At 47.9% G+C, this 15024-nt stretch overlaps 1 protein-coding gene across 1 annotated transcript in view; it reads left to right on the forward strand.

The window, feature by feature from the left end:
- Window positions 1-15024, forward strand: part of LOC131207253 (uncharacterized) — a 57902-nt gene that overhangs the window by 37177 nt on the left and 5701 nt on the right. The window contains exons 5-9 of the mRNA XM_058199864.1: window positions 9989-10105; window positions 10369-10500; window positions 11433-11692; window positions 13251-13395; window positions 13478-13627. Coding sequence (XP_058055847.1) covers window positions 9989-10105; window positions 10369-10500; window positions 11433-11692; window positions 13251-13395; window positions 13478-13627 — 804 coding nt within the window. The remainder of the gene's footprint in view (window positions 1-9988; window positions 10106-10368; window positions 10501-11432; window positions 11693-13250; window positions 13396-13477; window positions 13628-15024) is intronic.

Here is a 15024-nt window from a genome sequence, read left to right on the forward strand (position 1 = left end):
ACGATGAGCATCGTCAGATTCCCGCGATGCCCTACTCGCTTCCAGCCGATCGATATGGCCTATCTGCGGGCGCGTGAGTGAGGGAAAATTGCTTTCCAACCATCGACGCGCGTCAAGCGAGCAATTGATTTTTTCCGCCAATGGAGACGCCTGGTACTTTGTGCGAAAACGTGATTTTTCGACGGATGGCCCTCAAGTGCAATTGGGCGGAAGAAGGCACACACCAGCGAGCCATCGACATATCGCTCGAAAGAAGTGGACGACCACAAGAGCGCGGACGGCACAATGCAACATTCGTGCCCTCGAAGCTCGCTGCTGCGCCATCATAATTAATCATTGAGATTATAATCGATCAGTACTTTCGTCGATGATTTACATCGGCGTCGTCGTGGTCGTATTACGACCAAATGATTCGGCTTCCATCATAAAATGGTTAATTATTCGTGCTCTCTCTCTCTCTCGGTCCGCGGCTGTCGATTTACGTCACAAGAAGAGTGATAAAATGAGGATTCCACGAACGGTACGTTCGACACTTTCGATCATCGTCAGCCATTGATTTCCGACAGTCGCCCGGACGCTTCAACCCGATGAGCCAATTATAGCCCCTTGAAGCACTTTTGATGGTTGTAAATTATGCTCTCAACGGTGATTCCAATTTTACAATAATTGCCTTAAATGAAGGATTTTACGTTCTCGAAACAAGTTGCACTCTTTTCACTGCACTCCATCAGGAATACTAATTTTCCCAGAAGTAGCTTTATCAATTACAATGTCTGTAGCAACCCCGGTGCGATGTATTTATATTTATTACGTCTTCGGTTCGTTTACCCCGGATGCCGAGAATCAGGCACCCATTTGGCAACAAACTTAAGGCAAATAAAATTGCCGCACCGGTTCCTGCTGGCGGAAGTTTGCAATCTTCTAATCAATGCCAGCATAAAACACGAACGACCAACTGGCGACGGCTACTATGATTTGCTTTCGAAACGGGACGAAAGTTAACGTCAAACTTTGGCGAAAACTCAATCTAGCTCTAACCCGGAAACGGATTCATCACAACTCTCTCTATCTCTTTCTCTGTCTCTCTTGTCTCTCTCGTGCTCTTTCAGGGCCATGATATACACTCTAGTCGGTGTTATCCGAAAGCAACAGCTCGTTGGTGTTTCAGTTCCCCATTACGTGTTGCCCCTAAATTCGTCTTCCGACCTAAAGCTCTTAAGTTCATGATTTTGTCTTTCTGTGGCATTTTTTTCACACATCCCTACATCCTCGCTACAAGAATGGAGACCCTTCCGAGAGGGCCGTTTTTAAATTAGCATAAGAAGGGATAACTTTTTTATAAACCTTTCGATTTTGACCCACTTCGTCCGGATCCCATCATGACAAAACATAATTAGAGACATTTTGCGCAGAACGAACGAAGCACGTTCACATACCTAATCGTCCTTAAGTAGGTGCCGTTGCCACATCAGGCGAACTTCGTTGACATCCGGAGCACAACTAAACATGGCGCTCGCAAAGATAGCGATCTTGGGGAGTTTTTTCCCTCGATTTTAGCCGCTGTGCTGTTGCTGTTCGCTGTAACCTCTTACCTTAGCAGGAGGGAGCTTTCGTTTGCAGAGCATAAATAAAGTGCCGGTTCGGTTTGACGCCGGTCGGGCGGTTGGATGGTTGAATGGAAGCCGGGTGGCCAAAGTAAACTGCTAGTTAGCTTGATGACAGTTTTCTGTTGACGCAGAAAATTAATTAGTTGGTTCGGTTAACTGCTTCGTTGGCGTTCGTCGGTGGAACTGCGGCCGTGCAGAGCATAATTGCCGCGCTTTCGCCCGTGCACCGGGGCGTTGCGGTGCACGGCTTTTGATCTTTTAAAATTCATTCATCACCCGTTGTGTCTTAGTTTTGGTCCTGCATATTTTTTTTATTTTTACGCGGTGACGAGGATCCGAGAACCAAGAAAACCTGCTTTCGCATCTTTCAACGAAGTAATTAATTCAATTTCCTCGTAAAAGAGGCAACCAGACAGGGTTTGTGAGGTTCAGTTTGAAAGCGGAGTGGTTGTGGTGAATCTGTGTACATAAAATGCCACAGCGCAATGAGGTCCACATCTTCAACTTTATAGCCTTTATACTCGTGATCCAGTTTCGAAAATCTATTTAACAAACTCTATGTTGTACTATCATTTTCCATTGAAAGCATCAATCAATGGTAAAAGGTTGAAGCGAACACAACAAGCTGAATCGCTTGGTGGATCAATCACAAAGCAACGGTTAGTTCCCGATACGGTTAGAGGGCAAGCAAGAAAGAGTTGGTATCTATTATGGCCGACTATTCTTCAACCGTAAACCCGACATTATAACGAACTAAGAACGGAGCAAGCTGATGAAGCAACAAATACTTCATTGATGTTGCACCGATTGACCAGCTATAGTAAAAATAACAATTTAGAACGGCAAAGTTGCTGAAAAGACAAATCTGTTGGCTATCTTTATTCTTCAAATAAAATCCTTTGCCTCTTTAACGCAAAATCCGGGCCGATGCATGGTTTTGCTGTGTCGCCCTCTGTGAATGGAGCCCCACAGCCCCCGGCAGTAATCCTTCATTGAGTTCGGTCCGAAAAAGGGAAGATTATGGGTATCTTTCCCACCGGCAGCCTATATAAATTATCATCCCTTGGCGGGCTCCACGCGAGCGAAACGCCGTCCTATTTCCCTATTAAAAGAAGCTGCGCCGAAAAATAAATTATCCAGCGAAATGATTACACTAGCCGAAGCGGGAAATTATTTCGAATCGGATGCCACACGCGGGAAGTTGGGGTGTGGTTTCTGTTGGACCCCCTTGACAGTTGGGTTTGGGTCCCCACTTGACAGCCAGTTGGCTATGGGCTCGTACGCAACCGTAATAATTTACTCGTGACATTAAGTGAAAATAGTTTCTACGAATATTTCAGCCCGAGTGCTGACAGGGAACAACCAATTCTGCTCCCCGAGATGCTTCTGCGAGAAGTCCTTCTGCACTAGGGGTCCTCAAGGTCATTCAACGTTGGTTTGTAACCGAGTGCAGTGCCGTCGTCCCCGTCATCATTAGATGGCATCAACTTGCATTTTTTGCTACTTTGTGCAACTCTTCGTTTGAAATTTACACAAAACATTAGCCTTACACCTCAATCTCTTCATATTTGCTGCAACTTCCTACCGAGCGCACATTCGAATCCATTTGCATCCTTCATTTCTCTGTGCTTCTCTCCAGAGTGTACTCACAAATTACGTTCAGCTCGACAACTTTGAGGTTCCCCACAGAAATTGGCCACAGAAGTGCAACCTGTCGTGCCACCATATCTCGCGGAAAACGGAAAGACAGACGCGAATCAAGCACGGCCCGGGCTTTTCCAGTGCGCAAAACACAAACTCCGAAACGCCGACCAGCACGGGGAAACGAAATCTAATTTTATCGTCTTATATAAATTTTTATTACATTTATGCTTAACCTCGAGAGCCCTTGGCGTGGCATCAGCCACAGCCCGCTCACGGCAACATGGTGTTTCGCGCAACGGTTTTCGCAAGTCTACCAACGCCAACCGGAAACCCAGGACGTGGCACACTTCAGGGCGCGCGGTCCACGGTTTCCTTTTTACTTATTTATAAATAGATCCGTTTTCGATACAATTTTCCGCATTCGCACGGTAGCCGTAAACGAATCGATGCCCCCGGCGAGTCCCCGGTAGGTCGTCCCGGGAACTACTTCGTTGATTAGGTCCCACGCAGAGCACGGAAAAGAGTTGGCCACACGGTCGAAGAGTCCCGGCAGTTTGGCCCACCGTAAAAAAAATAAAACGAAATCTAGTGACACCAGTCGAAACAAACTCGGTCCGTAATAAACTGTGCCGTGGGGGGCGGGAAGAAAATAAAGAGCAACTTCCAAGAAGTCTGAACTCCATGGCGCTAGAAGCTGAAACAGTTCGCACCATCTTCGGTGTGGTTCTCACGGCTTGGGCAACCTTTGTGCTTCCGGTCCGAGGCGGATGATCATCGGCCACATCGGCCGAGACCTGAGGCTGCGGTGGCCCGGATGATACTCGGTCACCCCTAGATTAGCATCCTCTTGGCTCCGACCCGTTTGGAGAGCCTGGCTTCCAAGCTTCGTAATGTCGTGTCGCTCTATTAGCCATCCGATTTCGCCATCCGGGGAGTCGTAACTTTGCCCGCAACGCTAAAGGGCCAGAATTGTGGCGCACCAGGACGACCCACAGTCTAGGCGAAACGTGGTCCGAGAGATGAATGTAATCATAAGGCACCGCAAATGACTTGGGCCAAAGTGTTGGGCCAATAGCGGTAATTTCGGCCTGAACAAAACCCTTTTTTTTGGTCCTGGAGCCCAAGACGTACATTTTTCTTCATCGTCCCTCGGGCTTAAGTGGCAATTTGTGATGGTGACGAAGAGTACAGCAAATGGATTTCGATACCAAGTGCGGGCTCCGGGTTGGTTAAGTGTCGTGAAAAGGGTTCACGAAATTGGGTTCACAAGTCGACCAAACCGGCACCCCCAAAGTGCTGCGATAATCTTGGCACAAACATACTCCGTCTCTGTTGTTGAATTTATTGTTAAAGAAAATCAATCGAAAGGGCTCCATTCGAAATCCAGTTAAATCAAGACAACCACCGAAAAGCTCATATAGCGACCGGGAACAGCTGCTGGAATATGATTTCACCATGAACCCGGGGGATTTTATAGTTAAGCATTAAGCAAACGAAGCCAGCCATAAATAGAACTATGCCCATGTGCACCGAGAGAAGAAATCACGGATCGAACCCGTGCCGCTGTTACCGCCCAGACAGCTGCCAATTTGAGGACCACATTTTTGATTTATGGTATTTTAATAACGCCTTCAGGTTGTGCCACCCCGAAACGGTGGTACCCAACATCCGGGACCCGAAGAGTGAAGGTAGTGAAATTATGCTAGCTAATGATGTTTGCCGGTGGCGCCAGTCAATTCAGTTAACGTAAAAGTTGAAGTAGAAAGTGTACGTTCGTCATCGAAGCTCAAATCTCAACGTCCTTCGGGCCTTGCTGGGGTTGTCAGTTTGTTCGAGCCCGGAAAAAAGGTCACCCTAACCCCCGGAAGCCCATACAGGAATGGAACAAACACTACAGCCCGGGATGGAATGCAAAACCGTTGGCCGTTAGCAAAGCGCTGGCCGCTAGCAAACCGACGAAAACTCAAATTCCATCCCCAGTAAACCCGCGGCTCAAGTTAATTTTGCTTCCAACTCGGTCGAAAATTGTTTTTAACATTCTTGCGCAACGGCAAATTCCGACCCAAGACAAGGGTTCAATTTCTTGACGGGATCGGCTCGGAGTCTCGCCAGTCGCTCAGGACGATGAAGTGGAATCATGCGGCAAAGATATCGTCCATGTAGGGGCGAGCTATTCAATCTTCCTGACAGTTCCCGACCGACCACAGCCACTGAGGCACCCATCACGATCGGCAGAATATTTCATTGTATAGCTTAAAATTCCCCAACGACTGAAATAGAATAGTACCCGATCAACAGCTACTCCACTGAACGCTGAATCAAGTATAAATCCGGGCTCTAAATCGCAGCACTTGCTTTGTCGTGAATTCCAGGCGATCGGCGAAAGGATAACAAAATCAGGTGACATTCCGTCGCACCCGACTGACAGCTTTCCTTCCGGAAACGGGGCCACGGGAACGGCACAGCACTCCATCAACAGACCGACCGACCGATAGGTGGGCGAGATAGCTAAATTTAATGAACCACTGTGCGGCTTTGGGTTAGGACCACAATCCCGAGGTCTAACAGATGCTATCACGGAGAGATATCGCCCATTTGCGTCATTCTCATCACCTCTTGCCTCAATCGAGCTGATCTAACGGTCTACCAAGAAAGAAAACTCTGCCCTGCCTAAATAAAATCTAAATTGAAACCACGGCCCGACATAAAGCAATGTGTCAATAATGTCAAAAGAAAAATTATTTCGCATTTTCGTGTCGAAGCATATCACCCGCCATCGAGCCGACCCGGGTGGGAAAACAAATAATTGACCCCCCAAAAGTACTTCACCAGTCACGCTTCGACAGTGTCTTTCGCCATTGTTGATGTTTGTGTTTGGTGCAAACACCCTTGTGGGCGTTTTGATGTTGTTGAAAAATTATATTGTCAGTTTGACCTTTAAACCTGGAGCCACGTTAGACCCAAATACAACTAACGTAGGCTTTCGGAGCAGAAAGTACCGTGGCAGCGTCTTTCTTATTGTCAAATTTGTTATAATCAGTTTGCTGTTTCTCTAACGATCCGCGTGGCTTCCGTTTCGCACAGGGCCACCCCAATTCGTTTCGCAAAAGGTAAAAAATTGAACTCACCGATCGGTATCGGCGTAACAAACGACCCATTTCCGTTCGATTCGTTGGTTGGAGCAAAAAATACGCTCTCTTCCCCATAAATAACGGAGCTCCCGGAACTGCCCGGAAAACTCACAAATCGTTAAGTTGGAGTCGTGAATTAGCGGCACCAAGATAGCGGCGCGCTGCGAAGCTGCCTGCCCTGGCCCCGGATGCCCTCAGGGGCACACCCGCCCCTCGCCCGCTTCCTGAATGTTTTTTGAAGAAGAAAAAACCCACCGGAGAAGGGCTGTGCAGCATCACATCGCTTGAGCCACGGTGGGCCACGTTGCTAACGAATCTAAATATTTAGTCTGAGAATTGTGTGCGTTATGAAATGAAATCGAGTCCTTACATGTTTGCACATTTCACCATACCTTCGCGAACGCTCCCCAGTGACCCCGGAGGGCACCACATTCCGACGTCTCACGAATCCGTGTTTGCTCATCCCGCTACACGTCGCACAGTCTGTCGGGCTTTTTGGGGTGCCTAGCACCGAGTGCAGCGCGCCACTGTCTTGAGATGTTGTCGCTTATCTAGCTTATCGATTTCACCAACGGTGTCACCCGTAAATTCGTCGACTTTCTAAGACGGGGTCGGGCCCGCCGGCTGCTTTCAGCTCCTTTCAGGGACCTGTGTGCCAGCGGGACCTTTCTAGGGGGAAGAGAATAAGCCCACAGTCAAATCCATTCGCATGATAAAATCCTCACAGCAGGGGACTCCAATTTCGAGAAAGATAACGACCGATGACGACGAGTTCGTGCAACAAAACCAAGTCCTTTTTTGCCGAACAGAAAAAGTTGTATTCAACTTTTAATTGTGAAAAGGGCGTATTTTTTGTGCTCGGAAAAATAATTGGACACCGCCTCAAGTGAAGAGGGTGGCAGTAACACAGCAAAAGACGATACACAAATAATGTGGCCCCTAGCTTTAATTTTCAATTTTGTATTTTCAAATGACATATTTTGTGCAACCCCTACGTTTGCCAAGACCGTTTGTGGGGTTATTTAACTGCAATAAGGAAAGCAATCTGTCACGCCATCGCATCCCATCAAATCGCACTATCAAATTGCCATTCAGAAACCTCGCCACGGATATCACACTGAAGCGTAAAAATATTTATTTAATATCCATTGGTGGGCCCTTTCGAGAAGTTTCGCCTGTTTCACAGAAGCCTTTCGTTGGGACACAAGTTTCACGGCGCAATCCGTCTCCCTTTTATAACCTTTAAGAGTCCAGGGAGTTCGCTAAAGCAATTTCCTCTTCTCCAGCTGAGCTTTTGTAGGTTCGAACGGCCCAGTTGAGATATTTACTAGGAAATCTACATATTCCCGCGCCATTTTCCCACCGACAGCGGGCGCAGCGGCCCTCGGGAAATGATACATTTCCACGATGTGTACGCTCATACACACAAACACACACACCGGTCATCATCATCATCATCATCATCGTGGGTGCAGACTTTATTGGGATCGAAAATTGCTACACGCCCTTCGGAAGGCTGTGAAACCCTTATCATGTTTCCGATTGTGTTCCGTCCGGTGACCCCTAGGGGACAGCGGGCGCACCCGGCCCGGTGAACGTGGGAGCTGAACATTGTCCGTGATTTACCACCCCGGCCACGATCGGGTAGGATGATGGAGCGGGAAAAAAAATCCATGGGCTTCCACCGCCCAGAACCGGCTCGAGAGGTCAGTTTTAAAAAGCCGCGATTGACTTTTCCGAGCACGTCCATTATGTGATCAACTACGGGCACAAAAACTCCACTCCCGGTGTTGTTTATCACGCCCTGGCCGGTGGCCCCCCTTTGGAGCGGTGATTCTGGCAGCGTGATTTGGCTCCCACCTTTTTTGCTAATCATTTTAAGGGCTATTATAACCCAAACTATTTTTCAGCCAACGTGTTTTCCGTCTGCTTTCCGTCTGGATTTATGGATTAGTGGGTTCCACGTTCGTGCGATTCGCCCGAAAGTGGGAACGACTAAACAAGGAAAGCACGCCATTTCCGGGAACAACAAAGCCAATCGGTTTCATTTCCCGCTCATTTCCAGCGATTTAGAGCGGAGTCCAGTGGTCGCTACTTTGCTGCAGGAACTGACTGGCCTAACTTTGCACAACGTTTGTTGCATCACGGTGACCCACGCGTCGGTTCGGACTCGAAAGACGGATTGTTGGAAATCGGGAGAAATTCCTTGCAATTAGAGAGCACTGAGTTTACGGTTTGCTTTTGCCCGGGAAGCCCGATTCTGAACTCTGCAAACCCTTTTCGTTGCACTATCATGTTGATAAAGGAAATGAGAATGTGTGAAAAGAGGGAAATTTTATCAGCCCGTATCATCTGGGCAGCTTGTTTCCAATGTAGTTCCGATCAATCCATCGCTCACTGTTCGCTTTTCTTTGCCATTATTCTGCCCCAATGTGAACGCTTTTGAAAGGCTTAATTGAAACTGAATGATTGGTACTGCAGCAGGAGGTAAACAGATATGCTTTTTCCGGGAAAATTACTCAACGCTGATTGATTATTGACAATTTTATGTGAGGTTAATCGAACCTTTGAATGAATGATGACTACTTTAGAAGCCGGCAAATGCTTACTGAAAGATCTTGGAGAGAAAAGCAATGGATTTGAAACACGTAAAACCCTAGAAAATGGAATCCAATCCAATAAATAAAAAATCCGGAATCCAATAAAAAGTATTTAATGCTTTACAAAAATTGCAGACGCCCAAATTTCACTCATCGCGCCGCCAAAAACATTCGGCATGGCGCACCTGGCGCACTAGACCGCAGGCAAAATTGTGCTACAAAATAATTAATTTCGCCTAAATTTGGCCATAATCCCTAACACCGGACTTCCGGCACTTCCGGCAAAGTTTAGCAACTTTCTGCTCCGGACGGTGCACCGGAAACGAAAAGTAAATGCACAAAAACAATGTTATCACCAGCGCCCTACCGAGTCGGGCACTCGAAGTCCGGCCCCAAGGCGTATCCTGCGGAACTGAATTGTTCAACAGTTTCAAGGAGTTAGGTTCTGACGCCAGTTTTTACCCTTTTACTGCCTTTTTTACCCTTGCTTCCGATGTAGTGTAGCAATGATCAAACATAAATTTCGACGCATTAGACTAATGCGAAGCAGTGGTACACCCAAAACCCGTGTTTTATTTGTACGAATGTTTTAGTTTTATTTTAATCCAACCCCCATCGAGCCACGATCCTCATCATGAGAAAATGATGGCAAAATAATATGACGCCCGTTGTTTCCCAGGAGAGCGGCCAGCCATCGTGCGCCCCCAGGGGGCTTAGGAGATTAATTAATTCTGGTTTAAAAGTTATTTCACTTGGCAAGCCTGGGTGAGGAAAAGAATGAAAATCGCCACGTGGACCGTGGGGCAGTGGAGGTCGTTAGAATTTGAACGGCCTCTTTGATGGCTCAACTGGAAGTAAGTGTGGCGTTTGCGGAATGCTGGGTAGCGTGGTTTCCGTTCGTCCCGGGCGAGATGGCAACAGATATAATGAATTATAGATTATCTCGAATGTTGTACGTATTTTTAAGACTCTTCCTCTCTCTCTCTTTCTCTCTTCCCCATTCCAGCCATCTGCCTTCTCTCTTGGCGATCTGTGCGTTCCGCCGATGGCGAACGTGCTGAAGGTGTTCCTGGAGAACGGTCAAACCAAATCGTTCAAATACGACTCGACTACCACTGTACAGGTAAGGGGCGGGGCCGAGAGGGGGCCAACATTCGGGAAGGATGCCTCTCATTAAGCATAATGTTGACCCAGCGGTGCCGGCGGAAACGGAAAGCGGTCTATGCTGTAACCCGCACACTGCCGCAAACTAATTGATAACCCTTCAGCAAACAAATATTTGTCTCTCGCTTGCCCTCTCTAAATCGTTCTCTCTCTCTTTCTCTCTCTCTCTCGGGGTTCCTCTCTACGGACGCCACGCAACCGGATGCTGGAAATAAACACTAGAACGTTGTTACATCGTTACGCGATAAGTTATGCCTAACCGCCGGCGAACACTTCAGTCTCGTGGTGGAGCACGTGAAAAGTTTAAAACGCAACAAGCTCACCCTTCTGGATCCGCAAGAGACGGTGGCCCGGGTAAGTAACCTTCGCCGCACCATCAATATCCCTACACGTGTCCTTCGAGGGTCGCATGCCACTCAAGACACCGAGCGCAGCGACGTCGTCCGCCATCAATCTTTGCCATGCGAACTAATTGGACCGCAGTCTGTATTTCGCTAACAGACTGAACTAATCCCACTGAAAATTCATTCATTGTCTTTACACCTTAAAGCAGCACGAATCTTTTAAAGTTAGTATTTTTGTGGAATGCCTCAACTTTTCATCCTTTATTAGCTTGCGATAAGTTCACCAAGACTCGCCAATGTGGCTGTTGAAGAAACTTGACTCAGTGGCACCATAATATGGCACACCAAAGTCTTTGATCGCTACGTTCTTTTCCCAATCTCCAATCGACGCACAAGATTTTCGCATCCGATTTCTAACGGCAACCGGTCTCAATCACGTCAATATTTCACGAAATGAGGAAAGTATCTCGTCGGGTCCACGGCCCGGCGTGACGCGACGCGATACCAAACAAAGTGACGCGGATTGAACTGTAATATTGTCTCGGTAATCGGATCGCTCAGATTTATGCTAATGCTCGACTGCGACCGTTCCTGCCGACGCACCGACTCGTAACAGTGCCTCCGGCGGGAAGGATTGCAGCTGAAGTGATTCATTACTTGCGCAACAAACTTTTCCGGCCAAAGTTTGTCTTGGATAAATTCTTCCCGAGCCCCGCCCGGATCGATCGCACAATTTCCCGGAACGGCTTGTCGCATTCCGCTCCGAGGAAGCGAAATAAATCGTTTCATTGTGTTTCAGGCCGCCGGTCTCTGTGTTTGAACAAATATTTGCGCCGTTACTCTGCCACACTTTGGACGCCGCGAGAACCTCACGGGAAGACGAGCTTCCGCCGTGGAAAACGGAGTTTTAAAACCAATCGTTTTGCTCGTACCACCCCACAGATAGCAGCCCGGCCTGGAGCCCACAAGCTTCGGTGTCTGTTTCGGGTGACGTTCGTCCCGGTGTCGGCGGCCGGTCTCGCCCAGAAGGACCTCAACGCACTGGACTACCTGTTTCTGCAGTGCTGCAACGACGTGACTCAGGAGCGGTTCGCGCCCGAACTGCAACCCGAAGTGGCGCTACGGTTGGCCGCGCTCCACATGCACCAGCACGCGCTGGCCAACAACATCTCCCCGGCGAAACTAACTGTAAAAACTGTTGAGTAAGTGTCCTTCCATCGTTAGCGAGAGCGTCATTATGAAAGAAAATTATAGCAGAGGCTTGAAACAATGGCAATAATGTATTGTGCATCGATCCTTTTCCGATCACTAATGTTGTCTCAAGGATATCTCACGAAAATGAAGCAAAAAGAGCCAAAGAATGGCTTTTCCCAAACTTTCCAACTTAACGTTTGAAACAAACGAACGTCTCCCCGATAAATAAGAAACGAGAAAATGGCAACTAATGGCTAATGGAAAAAAAGAAATACGAAAGTAAATCAAAACCAAATCGAGTAAAATAAAACTAAGCTTATCACTCGAAAAACTCAAAAAGAACACTGCCATTTGTTAGTGCCACGCGAAAACTTACTCCACACGAGGTACGTGGAAAAAAAGGAGTTTATTATGAAAAGTTTCTGCACAAGTTCCCGGTGAACTGCTATGCCTTGGCCAACAGTCGCTTTGCCGTGGCAGTCGGCAAAACCAAATCAAGCCTGGCTACAAGAGCTATCGGTTGTAGCGGAAGTAGAAAGTTAGCAAACGGTACACGGAGCTTTCAACACCGCTCGCCCCTCTGTCGGTCGTTATATTCTTAAACATTCACCATCGGAGAATGCTAGTGCATCTCCCCCGTGATTCCTTGTTCACTTTTCGTAGACGAAAAAGTCCCGCTGAGTTCAGCCTGTCAGCAAGGACACGTTGCCGCAAATCAGCGCACACTGGTGCAGCAATGGAACCTTCCAAAAACCGCAACCGAAACTAAACCCACTTCGTGCCATTCTCGGATATTCCAAGAATCTGTTGATGCGATTTTTCAACACCACCGGTGCACCGGGAGGGTCGGTCGGCAAACGCACCGCTTCCGAGTGTGTTCCGAGTGCCGAAAATTGGCTCAATTTGTGCGAGGAAGAATTACCCGGAACTACTTCCGGAACGGTCGATGCGCGGAGCCAAAGAAACTGTCGGCAAAGTTTTGCAAATTTCTTCGCCCGCAATCCCGTGCAGCGCGCGCAAGGACAAATATTTGTAAATGCACCGGGCCCCGGGCCCGCCGGTTGGTGGTGCAATAATCGTGAAAAACTTTTCAACCCACCCCTGCCCTGGTGGATGGGATGGTGTTCGGAATGTGTGACGACGACGAGGGAACGTGGGAACACTGGAACACGGGATTGCCGAGCCGGGTTTGCAGTTGCACGCAGTGCAATTGTCAAGTCGGCGGTCGGCAAAGACAAACTTTCGGGCAGACATTTCCCCTGACAGGTATTTTTCCCCGGGAGGTATTTCATTAGACACGGGCGTGTTCTGCTTCGCACTGAACGTGTGCAGCACGCCAGAAGCTCCGATCATGTAACATCCTTGAGGTTGCCTCCGCTAGTTCGGGGACGCGTTTAGAGTGTTAAGCTCTGCTGCGATGAATATTAAAGCCATTGACGTGGTGGCGACCCATTTGCCAAAATAAGCAAACATTCGCCGGATCCTAATTGCTTCGTTAGGGTTCTCTTGAAAAACCACCGTTGAACGGAGTCATAATAATAATCACTCACTTTTTTCACCCCACAGACGAGAGTTTGGACTGGATCGCTTTGTGCCTGCTTCGTTGATCGAGGGAATGAAACGGAAGGAGCTGAGGCGGCTGCTCGGCCACTTCCTGAAGCTCAACTCGCAGATGACGGGCTCGTCGACGAAGATGCTCACCCAACTGCAGGTGAGACACCCATTTAGGTGTTCGGTTTGGCGCAACCTAAAATAAACCATCTTTCTCGGATTATCCCCAACCCCGGCGGTAGGCCAAAATTCACTATCTCGACATCATTTCCGGTCTGCCGAGCTACGGGGCCAAGTGCTTCAGCACGAACCAGCGCGACGGTGTCGAACGGGTCCTGCTCGTTAGCCCACGGTTCGGACTGAGCCAGATTGCCGGCGTGCGGAACACGGTGGTAAGTAAGACCAATCGGTACGGCCAGAGTTGACCATAATTGCCCGTACTTCATGGCCGAAATTTGATCCACCAAAATAATTTATTTCAAAAACTTTATATTTATTACATGAGCTTAGCTTGGCGCGTAAAATTCGGTAAAATCTGTTCTGTAACTGGCACTAATTTGAACATCGTTTTCTAATTTGAAAAGTAGCGATTTTTGTAAGCTCTTTGAGAGCTAAGGTTGATTGTACACCTTAATTTAAACCCAGACTTATCCGAAGTCTTACAAAAAAAAATGTTAGCAAAACTCCGAAATGTAAGCCTTCAACCCAAATCATAGTTGTTTGAAACCTTGCAAAACGTTACAGCAACGATGAAAGTATAATTTCATGCAAAATACAATTTTACAGTGTGGATGTTTTTACAATATTTCATTCAAAAACTAAAGCAGCCACACGGCAGAAGTAGGAAACGACATAACTCAACAGTGAATATCTGCGGCCCCCGAAGATTAATTCATCATAAATGTATTACGATCATTAGTGGATTATGTAATACAATTCTCGCACCCCCCAAAAAAGCATCCTACCCCAATCAGTCTGCGGTCTGTGCGGCCAAAGAGCCAAATTGAATCTTGAAAATGTGTTGATTCCGCTGGCTGGACCGAAGTGGCGTACCCCACCGGAACCGGAATTCGAATTCGAAAACTTTTCTTTTTTCTTATTCCGTCGACCGACCGACCGGTTCGTTCACCTAATTTGCCCGCCAGGTGTAATTATGCTGCCGCACGGTGGGGAACTTTGGACGAAATTTTTTCGTGTGCGAAGAGTCCGTCTGCCCCGCAGCGTCTGGCGATCGATGCCGGGCGGAAATGGGGCCGCCGCGTGGAGCCTTTAACGAAACGGAAATCTAGGGCAAATATTTAATGAGAATTTATTATCCATCTACCACCAGTCCGCAGTCCGGTGGTGCCGCAGTTCCGCGTTGATGATCAAACTTCAGACACCACGCGCAATCCATCTCCATCTCCGTCGCTCGATCCGGTTACTCCGCCCGGTCGGGGTTTGTGGTTCGCGACCCCGCGATTCGGAACCAGACAACCGAACGCTCCGGGACCGGGCTAGAACAGAGACTCCATTTGTTTGGCTTTGGAAACATTGTTTACCGGAGCATTACCATTAGCCTTGAAATGGATGCTAATTACAAAACGCGGTGCGATGCCAGGAGCCGTTAATCGGTGTTTTCCGGTTGTTTTGTTTGCTTTTCGAAATCACGGACAACTCATTACGGAACTTGTTTGACGTATAAGCGGGTTGTGGAAAGTTGTGTTACTTCTTCCCCAAAATGGCCAAACTGCCAAACAGCAGATGCGCGGGGTGGGTAACTTGTTGATATCTTGATATCACAATCCTG

Source organism: Anopheles bellator, chromosome 2 (assembly GCF_943735745.2).
Source record: "Anopheles bellator chromosome 2, idAnoBellAS_SP24_06.2, whole genome shotgun sequence".
NCBI lineage: Eukaryota > Metazoa > Arthropoda > Insecta > Diptera > Culicidae > Anopheles > Anopheles bellator.